The 17,940-nt window shown below is 47.0% G+C and overlaps 2 protein-coding genes across 2 annotated transcripts in view; both read right to left on the reverse strand.

The window, feature by feature from the left end:
* Positions 1-12,668: 12,668 nt before the first annotated feature.
* Positions 12,669-14,340, reverse strand: LOC142764988 (phospholipid-transporting ATPase ABCA3-like). The gene is made up of 2 exons (XM_075865532.1): positions 14,127-14,340; positions 12,669-13,108 (listed from the first exon to the last, which is right to left on the reverse strand). Exons 1-2 carry the CDS (start codon positions 14,307-14,309, stop codon positions 12,887-12,889), a joined length of 405 nt encoding a protein of 134 aa, XP_075721647.1. The 5' UTR covers positions 14,310-14,340; the 3' UTR covers positions 12,669-12,886.
* Positions 14,341-15,542: 1,202 nt separating this feature from the next.
* Positions 15,543-17,940, reverse strand: part of LOC119168399 (phospholipid-transporting ATPase ABCA3) — a 55,810-nt gene continuing 53,412 nt past the window's right edge. Inside the window, exon 21 of the mRNA XM_037419804.2 lies at positions 15,543-16,106. Within this exon, the coding sequence (XP_037275701.2) occupies positions 15,543-16,106 (564 nt within the window). The remainder of the gene's footprint in view (positions 16,107-17,940) is intronic.

Below are 17,940 nucleotides of genomic sequence, written 5' to 3' on the forward strand. Positions count from 1 at the left end.
ACCAAGGCTGAATGTGATACGAGGCATACTGAAAATAATATAGCTGAACTATCAGGTAGAATTCGCTTCCATAACAAAGATTTGGTGCGCAGACACAGGCTCAAGAGACAAGTTTGTGGTGCGTTCTTTTTTCCCTTGTGTCTGTGTCACTAGCCCCAGTCTTTTAACATGAGTACTTAGTGAAGACGGGTACGTCCAACTTGATATACACGTTGGTATACATGACATAAGCCCTCCCAATTGCCCGTATACGTAACTGTATCTTTCAAGAAACGCTCGTTTCGGGATACGTCCTTGCCCTTGTGTTGCGCACCAGGCGTCATCCCACTTCGGAAGGGCGCCTACTATTCTTACGTGCTTTCCTTCGCTCTTTTGAGTCGCGACTACCTCCGCTGCTGCGGATATTGCCCTTTTCTGTTCCACAGCTGCTACAGTTGGTTGCTGTGTCAGTTGACGCCTTGAGTCGCTTCCGGTGAGAGAGGTCACGTGCTTTCCGGACACGGCTCTTGCGGGCGTCAGCTGGCTGCGTGCTTTGGCCAAGCCTGGAATGCTTTTGCAGTAATAAGAAAGAAAAGAACAGTGCGCGGCTGCCCTATTGTTTTCGTTCTCCATCCTTCGTGCAGTTGGTTATTTGTGTTATCACAACGACTTGCTCAAGAGTTCTTAGACCTCCATCTATAAGTATCTTTACATTGTGTCCATCGCCTTCCCTCGCACGCACCTCACAAAGCCCGCCTCTCATTGTCAATTTTTTGGAAGTGGTCCACAACCGCGAGGGTGTAGGAGTACTTAAGAGTAAGAGAAACATAGTAAGAGTAGTCACGTCTGTTTACGTATTGATACAGCTGTAAAAGAAAATATAAAGAAAAAAGAACCTACTTTGGTAAGAGAACTTGCTTGTGATAAGAGAGCTTGCTTGTGGTAAACATCTTTGGTACTACATTCACTATAAAACGCTACATATTGTTCTATACTCCCACTGTTCATCACCAGAGCTGTGGTCGTGTGGAAGCGATTCACAGATATGGGAGGCGATATGACCAAACAAGGTCAGGAATGTCACGCACCCACTACCTCTACGAGGTCGGGGGTTCGCATTCTTCCAGTGAGAATGCGAGCCAACTCCCACCGTGTCTTGAGATTGTCGCCAGTAAGAGTGCAGAAAAGGTGTAGGATTGCATCGCTAGGCCCCAGTTGTGATGGGGCTGGGACTGGCCGGCATCCCTGTACTCTTACACTGACATTCGCCTTCGAACGAAAGAAGCATAAAGATGGGATTTTCGAGTGTTGGCGTTATTCTTATTTTTTTATGCGAACTGCGTGAAGTTGCCATTATGTCCGGAGACATATTTCTTCCCATACTACTAATTGCGCAAACGAATTGCGGGGCCTAAAAAGCAATGAAATTGACACGGGGGCGGCGCAACGCTCAAGAGAACGCGGAGCTGTTGGACACTTGGTAGTCCTGGCTGTTGCTGTATTGCTTCTTTGCATATTACCCGATTTTTTTCTTTATTTCATACTCTCACAGTTTTTCCTATGTTTATACGAGTCTTCTCTGTCTCTATTTATTTCTCTTTCTTTCTCTCTCTATTTTTTCTCTTTCCCCATTTTCTTACAATTTCTTTCTGTTTTATTTGTGTTTTTGTGCTATGTTTTACTCCATGCCTTCCTTATTTCTCTCCTTCTCATCATCCCATCCGTTTACTACGAACTTGTTTCGGTTCGCCTGTCCTTTGTTATATTATGCTATGAATGCTGTGGTTTAGCTCAGCTGGCGTCGCTCGATAACCGAGTGGTTAAAGACCCTCGTGGTCACATCGTGAGTGCATGAAGTTGAATCGCGCCTCGCAAAAAAATTTCCCTCCTTACTTCATATCTACCCGCATACCTTTATTTCTCTTCCGTTCGTTCTCAAACGTCCTAGTTCTCTACAGCGCACCTCATAATCATACGGTGGTTTCAGGACGTTAAACCTCGCAAATAAATCAAACTAAAGCTGACGGATTTCTCAATGAGAAAAACTTAGATCAACACAAGCAAATTGAAGTCTCCTTTTTAAAATCACATGTGTCGTACTAAAAACAGACATTAGCACGTAGCGTAAAGACTCAATATGCAAAAGGAGCGTTATTTCAAAAGTGGGTGTCTATTATGACACTAATGCTAAAATCGTATTTTTAAGCGAATGATGTACCACTTTTGTGCAGTTATACGTTAAATAGATTCACGGCCCTCCATCGCACAGTTCGGAGAAAGTGCTCGTGATTTACAATTCTTTTAGTATCGACGTGCGCCTCTCACCTAATCAAAACTAAAGGCTCGCAATCAGCAAAGAATGATATTTTGAAAATACTATAAACATTATGTGCGGTATTTTGCGGTTCAATATAAATTTCTTTGAAAAGTCCACCTAGTGCACCCACTGTTCTTCAATGTGCTGCCAGTGTTCACAGGGTGCGGGGAGACACTATAACATCTTCAGTACCTACCAGTGCACTGTAAAACACTGGGCCACACTGTAGAGTACTCCCAGTGCCTTTATGTGCAGTGGTCGCACTGGCTACGCCACACAATGCGTCCAAGTGCCTTACAGCGTGCTGTAATACAGTATAATGCACGAAAAGGTTAGCTCAGTTAGAACCACCTCTGGCGATACATAAATAAATAAGTTGGCTGCCCGTGTCACCAACAGAAAAACGCTTACATCGAACGGGGAACAAGATCGAGCTTACTAATTGCACGGAAGAGCTGATTTTTTCGTAATGTTGTGCTTAAAATGGCACCGTAGTGTGTCCGTCACAATTAAACCACAACGCATTCACTGCGTGGACATGGCGCTGCTTTCTGTAGAGACCACAGAAGCTGCAGGCTCTCGTCCTCCAGCTGGCTTCACCTTGCAATATCATTTCTGTATACTAGAGTTCATGCACTTTCATAGTTTGTTTTTGCGTCAAAGTTATCTATGTGTATACGTACGATTATAGAAGTACTCCATCTCCTTCGGTGAGTCAAGCGCAATGTTGACAATGGCACCGACTCATAATGGCTTCATTGTTTTAAAGACAATAGTCTTTCTTGGGGACCTTCTCGCAAAAATTTTGGTCTGTCTGTCTGTGTGTACAATTGTCTGTTTGTCCACGCTTAACAGCATCGGGTACTTGAAACGGTCGACCCCATCCGCAGCGCCCACCTATGTTGCTCAAGGTTAAGCGTTCATGCTTGTGCAATTGTCAATTAAAAACAATTATTGCGCATGTCTGGGGCACCATAACAGCATGTGTATATTCTGCGTGTGCGTCTCTGACTAGAAAAAGCATACTTAAGTAATTTGAACGACCGTAGCGCTTATCGCGCTGCGCTGACCATGCAACTTGCACGGAAAGGCGAGTGTTTCCAACGCTTTGCTATAACAAAACAGTGGTGGCGCCTACTCGTCGCCTTGTGTTCTACACCTTATCACCTCTGAGATGGGTGCGCACACCCGTCTCAGAACCACACGCTTTGTTTTTAGGGGCGAAACTTTTTATAGCGGCACCCGTTCGTCCCCCGTAGTATGTAACAAGTATAAAATTTTGACCTCCAAGGTGGTGCCGGTGAGAGACTTTTCTGTGCGTTGTTGAGCACTAAACAATAGTGCTCAATGTACATGTCAATGGCTGCTAATGGGGAATGAGAGACAGGAACATTCGGCTTTAGTTAACGCGCAGGCTGCGATCACCCTTAGCAGCCATTGGCATGTACATTGAACACTATCTGACAAGAAAGGGTTGCTACGTTATACTCGCTGGGTGTAACCTCCTTAGCTTTAGAAAGGTTTAGCGAGCGTTGAGCCGCAGTGCCATGAATACAATGAACTTGTATATACCATGAATGAACTCGAGGTGGTTAAAAATGGGAAGTAGATACGAAGCGCAAGCCATAAGAAAGTAAAAGCCAAATTCTCCGCCTCTCATTCCCCATTAGCAGCCATTGGCATGTACATTCAGCACTATCTGACTGAAAAAGTTTGCTACGTCATACTCGCTGGGCGTAACCTCCTTGGTTTTCGAAAGGTTTAGCGAGCGTTCGGCCGCAGTGCCATGAATACAGTGAACTAGTATATACCATGAACTCGAGGTGGTTAAAGGTGGGAAGTGGACCCGGAGCGCAAGCCGTAAGAAAGTGTGCGTGTGCCACCTCTCGTTTAGTCCTTGGAATGTCCGCTGGATGGAGGTGCTTCTATATGGGGAATATATGATGAAAAGATGCGAGATGATGGTACTTGGATTGTTGAATAGATGGACGAACGGACAAATAGACAGATGCATGGATGGACGCATGAACGGACGCAGGGGCGGCTGCATGGACGAACGCAGGGACGGACGCACGAACAGACGCACGCACGGATGGGCTGATGGACGCATGGACGGTCACACTGATTGACTCATGGATGGACGGAAGCAAGAACGAATAGATGGACGAATTTTTCGCCCCACTCTCCATCATTCACTCCGTGGATATGCTGCCATTTTTTTACAACTGCCAGATGGCGCTTATGTCTCACGTGTGACGTGACTTGATGCGCTCGTTCGCATCCACTGCACTCTCGAGGCACTCTAACGCAGGGCCTCCAAAATACCATTCACCGATTTTCTTGCGCAGAAGATCAAATGGATGTCTTGTTCACTCTCTCCACACGCAAGACTATCGTCTTCCGACGACATTTGCAAATTACATGCAGATACGGGGCCAATTTTTTTCGCTACCAGAGTCCAAGGATAAACACATTGAAAAAAAATTGCCCGCATCTTCCCTCTGAGGAACACTGAGGAGGATGCGGAGCATATAATTGGTTAACGGGGTGTTAAAGTGCGACTTACTTGGGTCGATGGCTAAATTGGTTAACGTGGTTGTGAAATGGGGTGTTAAATTGCGACTTACTTGGGTCGCTGGCTAAATTGGTTAACGTGGTTGTAGGAGGGGTGTTAAATGAGTGAACACGTACGACACGTATGCGAAAGGGCGGTGTTTATTTATTGCAACGAACTTTGAGCACGATGGCTTTTTGGTCGGTAAAGTGAAGAGTGAGTGGATCGGGTTGCAGCGGTCGTAGGTCGAAATTTGCAAAGACGTGGTCGATGCAGGTTCCGCGAATGGTGGTCGGCTGGTGGTGTTTGCAGTCGTCGTGCGTTGCGCGACGCCGACGTTTACGTTCGGCGTCGCGAGCTCTTCTCCGCGCTGCCTTGTCTTCGGACGACGACTTGGTTGCGGTTCCGCCAACACTTTGGCCGGCGCTGGTCGAAGGGACGTCGATCATTGCGACCTCGGACGTCGACGCGCCGTACAAACCAACCGACGAGCGGCAACTGAGCGAGCGAGCACCGACCTTGAGTATATATACAGCGCGACGGCGCATGCACTGTGAGCTGTCGAATGTTCGAGAAGGGGGAGAAGCGCAACGGCGCATGCGCGCGCGTCAGCTGCCGATGTTCTCGAAGCACGACGGCGCATGCGCGCGCGTCAGCTGCCGATGTTCTCGAAGCGTGACGGCGCATGCGCGCTACATTATACAGCTAGCGAATGTTCGTGAAGAGGAGAAGCGCACGCGGTGTGTAGAGGAGGAAGGGTGCACAGATGGTGGAGGAGTGAAGAGCGCGCGGTGTGTAGAGGAGGAAGGGATGCACAGATGGTGGAAGAAGGAGGAGGAAGCTTGCGGACGGCGCCACACTGCAAGCCTCGAGTATTAGATGCTCCGCATCAAAAATATCAGTTTACCGAAGCAGCGTCCTCCTTTTTAATCATGACCTAAAGATAAGGAGTGGTAACGAACTCTTGAAATGCGTCGCGTTCGAACCGCTTGAACAGCTGTAATTTATAACAGGCATGTGTCGACGAGTCGGTAGACGTTAATTCAGTCACGGGTGCTTCATAAAACCCTGCCTGAAGAGCGGTATGTTAGTTATGACTGTATGCTCACGGGTGCCTACTTTCCTGCTTCAATACATTCGCCCGTAAATAACAAGGTATATGTGAATGTTGAAGGTCATGCGTCGGCAAGAAAGCCTTAATGCACATTGTCCCGCCTAACTAATGTTCACCAATAGCATGATTTGCAGTATGATGTTCTTACCTGCCAGTCTACGACACCTTTATTTGGATACCTGGATAGACGAAAAGTATAGTGTCTACAAAAAAAATTGCAGATCCCACGTACAGTGGGAATCGATGATATGCGAAGCACGAAGAATGAGAAATGTTGATATGTCACTTCAAAATTGGCACAACGCTACGAGGTGAAGGTAAATGATGCCGTACATAACTTCTGTGTCATGATTATCATGTTTGGGTGTGTCGTTTACCTTCGTCAGCAATTCACGTCACGTGATACCAAACTTGGTATATGTGGCGCTGGCGAAACAGCGGCAAGCACGCTATGAGCGTGGTATGCTGTCATGTTCTTACATGACACACGTCTTAGGATTATCATGTTCGTACCAGTCATATATGTATTCATCTACTAACGCCACTTAACACCAAATTTGGTATATGTGGAGCTAACGAAACGGCCGCGAGCGCATCATGAAGGGCCCAATATACTCCAATGTAGCGTTGACGCGTGCGCACATAGGGCACAGCGACGCAACGTTACCAAAACGCGACCACTGGCCTGTGCAACAGAAAAATCTGAGCTTCTACGAATTTATCGACGCAAGCTCCCACCATCGACGCAGAACAACCAAGGCTCCCGCCTCCAGGTTGTCCTTGCTGGCAAACAAATCCCAGAGAAATCCACCATTCGAATATTAGGCATGTGGGTACAGTCGAACTGCCATGTGAATCACACACTTTCCCTTCTCCGCACCACTACACTGCAAGTGGCCCGAATGATATCTCGGGTAGCCACTCGTCGCCATGGCATGCGCGAGGAGGACACCCTGAAACTTATACGTAGCCTCGTGGTCAGTAGGGTGACATACAGTTTGCCCTACCAACGCCTCACCAAGAGCGAACAGGGCCAAGTAGACGCAATGCTCCGCAAGGCCTACAAAGCGGCACTCAAGCTACCACCGGGTGCTCCTTCTAGCAAGCTCCTCGCATTGGGCCTACACAACACCTTTGAAGAACTTTGTGAAGCGCAACTCGCCACACAACTGCAACGGCTCAAGCAAACACCTACAGGCCGTGACCTGCTCCTACGCCTCGGCTACATCAGCCAGTTTCACGACGTAGCTCGTCGCAAGCCCATTCCGGACCAACTTCGTGCCACTTATAAAGTCGCTCCCATCCCCCGCAATATGGATCCCCGACTACATCAGGGCCGGAGGGAAGCCAGAGTGGAAGCCCTCGAGCGAACTTATGCACACAAAAACACTACGTACTATGTTGACGCCGCCAACTACGACCATGCAAACAATAAGGCTGTAGCCACAGTCGTGGACCACACACTCACAGAACGTACCAGCGCTTCCGTGCGGTGCCGCAACATCACCGATGCTGAAGAAACTGCCATCGCGCTCGCTCTCGCCCTCGGCTACAGACAACGAAGGTCGCTGACAGTTCTCACGGACTCTCAAGCAGCTTGCCGCAACTACCTACAGGGGCACATCAGCCAACCCGCTCTCAGCGTCATCATGAGCGTTACAGACACTGGCGAGCATTCCATTACACATCCACTCAGAATTTGGCATCAGATTATATGGACTCCGGGCCACATGGGACTGGAGGGGAATCATGCAGCGGATAGGGTAGCTCGAGGGTATGCGAGCCGAGCACCTTCCCACTCCGCCCCTGAGGAACTCGTTCCGGTCCCTTGCGACTATTCGGCCATCCTAAACCATTACAGAGGACTTAGGAAAGCTTATTCGCTACCACACCGAACACTAAATAAAGAGGAATCGGTCAGCTGGAGGCAAATTCAAACCGGCACGTTTCCAAATTTGCACATCCTGAGTAAAATGCACCCCTCGGCATACTCTCCTCTCTGCCCATGGTGTTCAGCTAAAGCCACTCTGTACCACGTCACGAGGGAGTGTCAGGCCATTACAGCCTTACAACCAGTACAAAATCCAACAGCGGAGCGATGGGAGGAGCTGCTGGCCAGCGAGAACCTGGAAGATCAATTGAGTCTGATCAACCGGGCCCGCAGAGCGGCTGCTGCAAGCGGAGCCCTGGACTAAGGGCCCCCCCACCGCAAGCCAAGCATGTCCAACTACTCGGAGCTTCTCCGCAGAAAATTTCATGTAATTAAATAAATAAATATGTTTCCACCAAAACGCGACCACTCTATAGTCTGACGCCAGGTGCGACCAGCGTCTGTTGGCGCCGCCCGACGGCAACCGGCGTGACATGCTGAATTTCGCGCCAGTGCATTACTCAGACAATACTGCGTCTCATTGTTTTCGTGGCGGAGGGACGCTGGACGCGCTGAAACGCGCATGCGTCAAAGCAACGCAGCGCGGCGCGCGCCTGCGAGTATATGGCAGTACCGGCACCTGGCATTGCAACGCCGGCGTGACGCAACGAAATGAACGCCGGCGAGCACGCGCACTGCGTTACGTCGAAATGTATTGGCGGCTTGACTGTGGCATGTAGTCATGTTCTCACATGACACGCATCTCATGATTATCATGTTTGCACCAGCCCCATACCTTCGTCATCCATTGGCGTCACGTAATACCAAATTTGGCATATGCGAAGCTAGCGAAACGGCCGCGAGCGCATCATCAGTGTGGCATGTAGCCATGTTGTTACATGACACACATTTTGTGGTGGTCATGTTTGGATGTGTCATTTACCTATGTCGTCCGTTCACGTCACGTAATACCAAGTTTGGTACATGTGAAGCTAGCGAAATGGCTGCGAGCGCATCATCATGAGCGTAGCATGTTGTCATGCTGTTACATGACACGCATCTCATGTTTATTATGTTTGCACCAGTATCATAACTTCGTCGTCTATTCACATCCCGTAATAGCAAATTTGGTATAAGTGAAGCTAGTGAAACGCCCGCCAGCGCTTCATGAGCGTGGCATGTAGTCATGTTGTGACATGACACGTATGTCTTGATTTTCATGTCTGCGTCTGTCACTTGTGTTCGCCATGCAATCACGTACTGTAATACCAAAGTTGGTATGTGACGCTAGCAAAACGGCCACGAGCGCATCATGAGCGGGGCATGTGGTCATGTTGTTACATGACACGCATGTCATGATTTTCATGTTTGGTATTCATACCATTATTGAAACGGCCAGGAGAGCTAAAAGTCGTAGGCGGCTAGATATATAGATAGATAGATACGCTCAAAGTCGCTAAAGTTCGCTAAGAAATGCCTCGCATTTAAAACTGGTGGGAAGTCTTTTACCTCGGATTATCAATTTGGCAACTAGGTGAGTTCATTTAAGACGGAACCGAAGCACAAACTACAGTGTTAGGCCCAAGTGCATTTGCGTTGGAACCTTGAAAATGTGCACAAGCTACACAGGGAATGTTCTTCACCTAATTATGTTGCTTTCGAGGAAGATCTTGCGAGTTATGTCATGATTTGTTTATAAGTGCTGCATATTGAAAAAAAAAAAGCGTGATACAGTTCACACCAAAACATTTGCAGATAAACGCGAGGCGTTTAACTGGCAAGCAAGCCCACTTGACTTCTTGAATTCAATGCTTTTAGTAGTCTGCGATCGCCGCTTAGTCGTTATTTTTACTTCACCATGCCTGACGTTCGCCATGAAACTTTTGTAAATAAGAGTAGTTCAATGAAGAGTACTGATCGCCCTGAAGTAATTAGCTCTTTCGAAGTACTGATTGGTGACATGAAGGTTAAATATTAAACAGGTATCGATCACGCAGTGCGGAACAGACTGTTTCATTTTTTTTGTAATCTCTCAACCAATCCACAAATGTCATGACAAGAGGCTTCAAAGAAAAATGTTGTGATAATGGAAATACATTTCACAACAGTCAACTAACAAGAGACAGCGTATTTGCGACAATGTTTATTAATGAATGCTTGAAACCCGAATTCATGATGACGCATCAGCATGCGTCATCACCTGGCAAACTGCCCCGATGTGGGCTGCGATCAGAACTCAAGAAAAAGTTACCTAATGGCAAGGTGTAGGTAATAGTCGTCCAGAACAGCCGCCTACTGATCACGCGGCTTGTTGTTCCTCTTTTTCAGCCTAAAATATGAAAATATTTGAGTGGGAATGGAATCAAAACCAAAATGTGACCGCTAACGCTTATTTGTCGTTCCGCAGCTTCTTAGTTTTGTTGGATTTGCCGACTGCACAAACGGCACCGCATCCATGTACTTGACAGATGATGGTTTCAACAAGAGACCCTCGATGTGAATATTGGTGTCTGTTATAGTCCTCCGAGTGTCGCTAGTTGTTTTTATGAGGCAATTTATGATTGGCTGAGTGAAATTAGAGCCACGTTAGTTGCAGTTCGTATCATTCCTACTGGTGACTTCGATTTCCCGTACATTCACTGGTCAGAACCATACCTGTTCACAGATTCATCATCCGGTGAAGCTAACAGATTTAATATTGCATGCTTGGACTGCAATCTGACTCAATTGTAACTTGTACAACACGTGTAACCTCCACCAAAGCGTCACTGTTTGTCTTGATAATAGCATTAGTTCATATCGCTTGCTTTGTAACACGCACATGGCTTTAGCGATCATGAAGTACTTCACTTTACCATTACCATTTCTCCACCTACCCCGACGTGGTGGTCTAGTGGCTAAGGTACTCGGCTGCAGACCCACAGGTCGCGGGATCGAATCCCGGCTGCGGCGGCTGCATTTCCGATGGAGGCGGAAATGTTGTAGGCTCGTGTGCTCAGATTTGGGTGCACGTTAAAGAACCCCACGTGGTCGAAATTTCAGGAGTCCTCCACTACGGCGTCTCTGATAATCATACCGGGATTTTGGGACGTTAAACTCCACATATCAATCAATCATCATTTCTTCACCTAACAAAGGTGACATTTGAAACAAATAAGCGACAGAAAAACGCTAATATGTCGTCACCACTTTAAGCAGCTTGCTCTACTCCAGTTATACGATATGTAACAAGGCTGTACAATAATTCCACACTACGCCTTAAAACGAAATGGTATACATAGCAATGTAGTCTACGTGCCTAGCGAGTCCGTGTTGCAGACTTGTCTATTAATAAAAAGAAGCCAGATCGGCTCGCAAGTAGTGAGTAAAGGTAATAAACAGAAATAGGAGGGGGGGAGATGGGGGTGGCCTGCTCTTCCCCGCACTACTCATTTACCATCGGTTCAGAAAGTTTGTGGGGTGCGCACTATATTCTGAAACTTTTTTGGCAGTGAGCTTCAACAACATTTCAATGATTAAATACGCATCACATATGTCAGCTCTTTGTATTGTCACAGTTGGAGATTTGAAAGTATATGACGCAGCCACTGACTACTCACATGCACTAGGTTCGTGGCCTTATGAAACAATATGAGGGCTACCATAAATTCAGATAAGCAGTGGGCTCAAGCCAAGCCGATATACGATGCCGTGGCCCCTACCACCTGGTTTATGAGGTTCGAGGTGTCCAGGCGACTGGGTACAAATATCTCATTAAAGTACGACACTCCTGCTGGTGGGACTGCTGGCCTCTTTCGCAAGTGAACTTGTAATATACTAGATTAGCTGTATGTTTGAATGCGCTGGAATGTCTCATTCTATTTGTTTTTGTTCCCGACATTGAGTTTTTAATAGAACAACGTGATGCGACTTGATATGTCATTTAATTATACAGGAATTTACTTGTCATGTGAGAGTTGTGAAGTAGCATGGCGATGATTGGAAGTGTAACCAATTGAATATTGGAAATCTGTCATAGATATTGAATGGTCTTACTAATATCTGCTGTAGATATGACAGTTCACTTACGAATAATTTCGACAATGAAAGGCTAAGAGTACCTAACTGTTCTTTTCCTCAGATGCTGTTTAGAGTGGAACAAAAATCAGCGCCACAAAATAAGGACAATTTTTTTTATATTTAACAGCAGGGTACTAGTCTATAGGGTCTGCTAAATTGTGGCTACTACTGGTGGTCAGTGCTGCCCATTGTGGTAATTTTAGCTAGTGGGTACCGTTAACTTGCAGCAGTGGTGGTCATATTCTGTCGAGTTAACAAGCAAATAATCCCAAAGGAAGCCCGAAAAAGTGACACCACTGTTGTGAAGAAGCTCAAACAAAAAGTACCTAATTCTTGCTCTCAGTTAACAAAACCTGCCTAGGGGCTATGAATAAACATATAACAAAACGGCAGGCACCACCAGTTTGCTGTGGAAACTTCAATATAAGACATGCGGCCGACCGTGCTGGGTGGCATTCTAAATTTCATGCGTTGTCACTACTTATTTTACAGCTGCATTACACAGAAGATATCTTCGGCCAAACGCATACAAAATGTTTGTCATTTCACAAAACTGTTCTGAAGAATTATTTGAACATTCACGCGTAAAGGTAATGCACGGTACTGATGCTAATTTTAACCGAAAGAAAAACAACCACATTAACAAACTCGGGACAAATAAGTAGTGGCAAGCGATTTTATTTATAACTTAAAAATTAAATATATAAATTAGCAGTCACTTTTGAAGCAAATAAGCACACAAGTATCGATAAATAAAACACGATTCACGAAAGGAACAAGGCAGAAGTGAGCACCGAGTACGAATATAAGAAGTTCGGTGAATCCGCTAAGTGCTAATTATTGTGCACCATAACCAGTGCAAAAAGCCGCTGATACGTATCAGTTCCAGAACACGCGCGCAAAGTTTCACTCGTCCGTCACTCTTTCTACCGTCTCAGGAAGTGTCCACGCCGCTAGCGGATAAAGCTGGCGAGCGAACAGCTACGACTGGAGCTATTCCCCGTCCTTATCGTCTTCGTGCTCGCCAGAGCCGGCTCCACCCATCTTGCGGGGGCGACCGTGCTCCCATCTGGCGAGAGCCGCGTACACGTGGTCCATGGTGGTGGCACAGATGAGAAGTTCGAGGACGTTGTACTTGAGCTTAATCGCCTCGGCTTGCGCGAACAGGTCGCTCCAGAGGAGACCCGTGTCGGCCATGTGGTACTCCAGGAAGCCCTGCGACGCCGTTTAGGAAATAAAACCACACGGAAGAAACTCTCCGAAAGAACATTAGTCGGAAGGCGGCCTATGGAATATATCATTCCAGTTTTGCACATATACCGATCGTACAGCTCAGCCAGCGGGACGGTGACAGAGTTGGCATCTCTTCAGTAAATTGGGTGGCCCTAACACGTCACTTTTGAGGCTATTCCTGTATCTTCTGAGGGCAGCACTACTAACGCGACCTTATTGTTGACCAAGCTCTAAAACAAAGTCGCTACAAATGAAACCACACCTTGTCATCTGGACGTGCTGGGCAGGCTGATACAGAGCACATAAGCGATGCTGGTGTCACGTTAATTTGTCGTTGATTACTCTAAAATATCTCCATTGAGCAGCAACTAAATAAAAATATCCACTGATTAACTGATATGTGCGGTTTAACGTGCCAAAACCACCATATGATTATGAGAGACGCTGTAGTGGAGTGCTCCGGAAATTTTGTCCACCTGGTGTTCTTTAACATGCTCCCAAATCTGAGCACACGGCCCCACAGCATTTCCACTTCCGTCGCAAATTGAGCCGCCGTAGCCAGTATTCGATCCCGTGACCTGCGGGTCAGCAGCCGAGTACCTTAGCCACTCCACCACCACAGCGGGCAACAGATATATGAACCGAGTGATAGTGAAAACTTACAATTACGTTAGGTTAGGTGACGAACTGTCGAAAGTTTCAACTGAAGAAAACTTATGTGAAAAATCGAACACCAGCATCACTAGTTCGTCACGCTTTCTAGTATCTTGATTCTTAATGTACCTTTTTCAATTCCCTAATTGACTTGGCCGATTATCCCGGTAACGTTGAACGCGCATTTTTCGCGTTTAGTATGCTTCGAATGTGGGAATTTCTGGATCTATGTTGTAAAGCTCTATTATTCACACACCCTAAAAGAGCACGCGTACGAAGACGGACGGTACAGATATATCACTTCGCACACTTTCGTTTTGCCAATGAAAGCGACATTGGAACGCACCTCGAACTGCTGCTGTAGCTTGCTGTTCAGGAAAGTTTCGGTGATGGCCCGCATGAGTTTCTTCAGGTACTCGATGTCCTCCTTGTACTCGTCGTGGGTCTTCACCATTATCGTGAAGCCTTGCGCGAACTTGCCCTTCAGATGCGACAGCGCACCCATGCACTGGAACTTGCCGTCGATCATGATGGCCAATCGGTCACATACGACCTCCACTTCCTCCATGCTGCGCAAGGTGGGGTAGAGACACGTGTTTTCGTAAGTACAAAGCTTGACACGCCTCATCAAATGCCAAATTGGACCGTAACAGCGCTAACACGAGCGATGAAAGATATCGCCTTGTGACTTTACCATATAACTTACGATGACGCCACAGATCACAAATAGTGGTGACATCATTACGGTTTGTTAAAAGCGTGAAAAAAGACGTTGGCCTAGTTAGGCAACAGGTATGTTTGTTTCCTTTTGCCTCATCATGATGGCATGTAACATTGTAGGTGTAGGGATTACAGAAAAAAAACATTATTACTAATATTGTTACTATAATATTATGGCCTAAGGACGTCATCCAGTTATATTGTAGCTTGGTGCAAGGTAGACAGATCACACGCAGGCTGAGCAAAGATAGCTGACGTGCAGAAAGCGCGGTATGCCTTCGATCCTGGAGGCACTAGAGAACCACGTTATTATTAGGAATGGGGACTGGGTGAGAGTGAATATATATGCGCTTCGAAAAAGCACTCATGTTGCGTACTGCATATAGTCCGCACTGTGGAACTTTGGCTTCTGCGAACGTATTCTAGACTATACAATGGTGTGCCTCAGAAAGAGCTTCTACGTTTGGCATGTTGTAACGCAAATTTACGTAAACGCAAGTGACAAAATCTCTCTTTTGCCTGTTGGCAAGAATACTACAGTAGACGCTGATCTCCAACATTTAGAAAGGTGAATACTCTGATAACAATAACAATACGATTACGTTTAGAAGAAGGTGCCTGTATCCATTGGCGTATGTTTGCAGAATGCGAAGTATAGGAATACCTCTTCATTGCTGGGCTACATGCGCCTTGCTTTAGCGTAACACTACTGGGAGGGAGGAATGGATCAATCCATTGGCACAAAAGTGAGCAGGGCTGTTCAAAACTTGAAGTAGAAAGCTAAGTGTTAGCCACTGTAGTAGGGAAATGAAGAACATCTAGCAGGAGTAGCTATAAGACGATTACGACGAACAGCTGAGACAGTGCGGGACTGTGAATGACGCCCCTGAAGGAAGCCAGTTGCTTTGTGTCAATAAACGCCATTATAATTTGATGGAGGTGCTTGGTATTGGTACCAGCACCTCTCGCTATTAAGCCAATTCATACTGTTTTCTAACTAAACCCCACTGTACCACCAATAAAGACGTAAAACAATGGCCACTCACCTTCCAGTAGTAATGATCACTGATGTGCCAGCCACGTCCCGAAGTCCACGCAGTGCGTCCCACAAAGTCTTGCGTGAGGCCATGTCCACCCCAACCGTAGGCTCATCCAGGAGCACCAGGGGCGGCAGCCCAACCAGCGCAACGGCCACAGACAGACGTCGCCGCATTCCAGCACTGTACGCAGCGACGTTGTCTTGAATAGCCGCGTCCAGTCCCACCAGGCGCGCAGTGTCTATGGCCACGGAGGCCACCTGGGACTCCGGCACACCTCGCAACCTTGCGAATAACGCCAGGGTCTCTAAGCCCGTTAGCTCCTCGATGAGTCCGTCGTACTGTGGACAGTAACCAAGGCCGGCCCGCCAGCGACTGGGTGCGCCGCGGATCGCGATTTGTCCGGTCGGCGTCTTCATCAGCGCTCGGCCTCGGTCGTGTGGCACTTCGGTGGCTATCATGCGCAATAGAGTGCTCTTCCCCGAGCCGGACACTCCGAGCAGGGCCAATACCTCGCCCTCGACGAGCCCAAACGATACGCCGTTGACGGCCAGTCGCTTTCGGTACCTCTGCACGCCACATAGAGACAGGTACCATGTTCAGGCGGCTTCAGGTGTCAGCTCAGTTCAGATCACTACTAATTGAGTTCAAATAATTAGTAAAATCAAATATTCACGCGACCTTCAAGAAGTCAATGAGTGCGAACGGGACCCTCGAAAACATAGGAGGACCTCATTTTTATGTCTAGTTATAGCAAACCACCAACTTTGCATAGGTGGGTGCCCACTAAAGCATCTATGTACCTCATTTTGCCTGGCACCATGTCGGAATTGGCCGTGTATACCAGTTTACCGGAAGAGGCCCAGTGGTAGCAATTTTCTGCCTCCTATCGCCGCGGCTGATGTTGAAGTATTTTGGCGAAGGTGAACTGAGGGGCCTTTACAAAAACTTATAGGGTCACCTATCGAAATGAATACTTATGAGCAACCAAGTGAATGGTTGCCTTTTTAAATGAAAAATCACTAAGTTTCCACTTGACATTAGGAATCGAACCCGGTACCTACACCATGGGAAACGGAAATTCTAACATATGTAGCCATTGATGCTGTAATTATTTTTTTTGCGGGGACAAGTGGTAGGTTACTTAATACAAAATTTTCTACGCCATTTATGTCGCTCTCAAAAGAGACGAAGGCGGAAAAATAGTGCCACGCAAGACATAGGGGTGAAGCTGGGGCTGCAAGTGTAAATATTGGGTGCACTTGTCTTTAGTTGAGGGCTGCTTAAACAACAGTAAATGACTGCTGATTGCAGCAGCGGGCAACCTAAAAGTTACATGATGTGATATGAAACAATATCGAGATGGCCACTAGAGTTATCTGGAACCTGTGGGGAGGAAATTATTGGTGGCCAATGACGAAAAACGTACCGTAAAAGCTTGTTGGTTTGGAATTCTCGAAATTCGAATAACTCCTTTAAATAACAAGCTGCCGAACTGTCTAAAATGTCATAAAAACAACAAATGCCTGTTTGATCAACGCGTTTTTTTTTCTTGATGAAACCTAAACGCCGTAATCGTTTTGCATAAGAAATATTTAAAGCCGGAATTTTTGTCATTGGCGACGTCATTCTTAATGTGAACACAGCTTACGACTCCCTTTCATCTTCTGAAACGTGCTACAAATCTATAGCTTATGACGTAACAACAACGCAATCATCGATGCCAATGGCGCCTTTCTGAAAGCCAGCGGCCGTTGCAGCTCTCCACGAGCGCCGCTATCAGAGAGTTTTAGTATTGCGTACGCTGCGTACGTGGCGGCGTTGCGTACGTAAGGACGCCACGTTCTGCGTAGTGCGCATGCGCAGACCGCAACGCGCACGTATCGCATTACGTACGCAGCCGCTACGTACGCACGCATGAGATGCGTGCGTGCGTACGTATGAGGTGATCGCGCCGCTCTCGAACAAGTTCGCGACAGCGCGAGACTTCGTTTTGCAAAATGGCGGCATCGAAGGCAAGCACCGACCGGCTCTGTGGCTTAAAATATGGCCATAATCTGGCTATAACACTTGCATTGGCTCACTTTAGGTGTCAGCAACACGTACTTTTATTTTGATCTACCAGATGACGCAACACGCTTCACGCTCGTTGCGTACGCGGGTACTACGGCGTACTAAAAACTGATTAGTGGCAAAGGACGCCATGTAACGCAAGGCGCTTGCGTGATGCGTACGTAGCACCAATCCACAGTACTAAAACTCTCTATCGTTTCACTGCGCCGCATCCTTGAAGCGCATCGCACTTGAAGAACACCGAGGATCGCACGAATAAACCGGGCGGCGGCAACACATGACTGCATCAACGAGAATTTGATGGCAATGAACAACCATATGCATGCCGGC

The sequence above is a fragment of the Rhipicephalus microplus genome, chromosome 6 (assembly GCF_043290135.1).
Source record: "Rhipicephalus microplus isolate Deutch F79 chromosome 6, USDA_Rmic, whole genome shotgun sequence".
NCBI classification, from domain to species: domain Eukaryota; kingdom Metazoa; phylum Arthropoda; class Arachnida; order Ixodida; family Ixodidae; genus Rhipicephalus; species Rhipicephalus microplus.

Bases quoted from the DNA above. Each gene is read 5' to 3' on its own strand.
- LOC142764988 (XM_075865532.1), bottom strand. From the start codon at position 14,309: ATGATCGACGGCAAGTTCCAGTGCATGGGTGCGCTGTCGCATCTGAAG. The intron at 13,109-14,126 runs GTGCGTTCCAAT...ACGGCGTCGCAG, and splicing joins AGCTACAGCAGCAGTTCGAG to GGCTTCCTGGAGTACCACAT.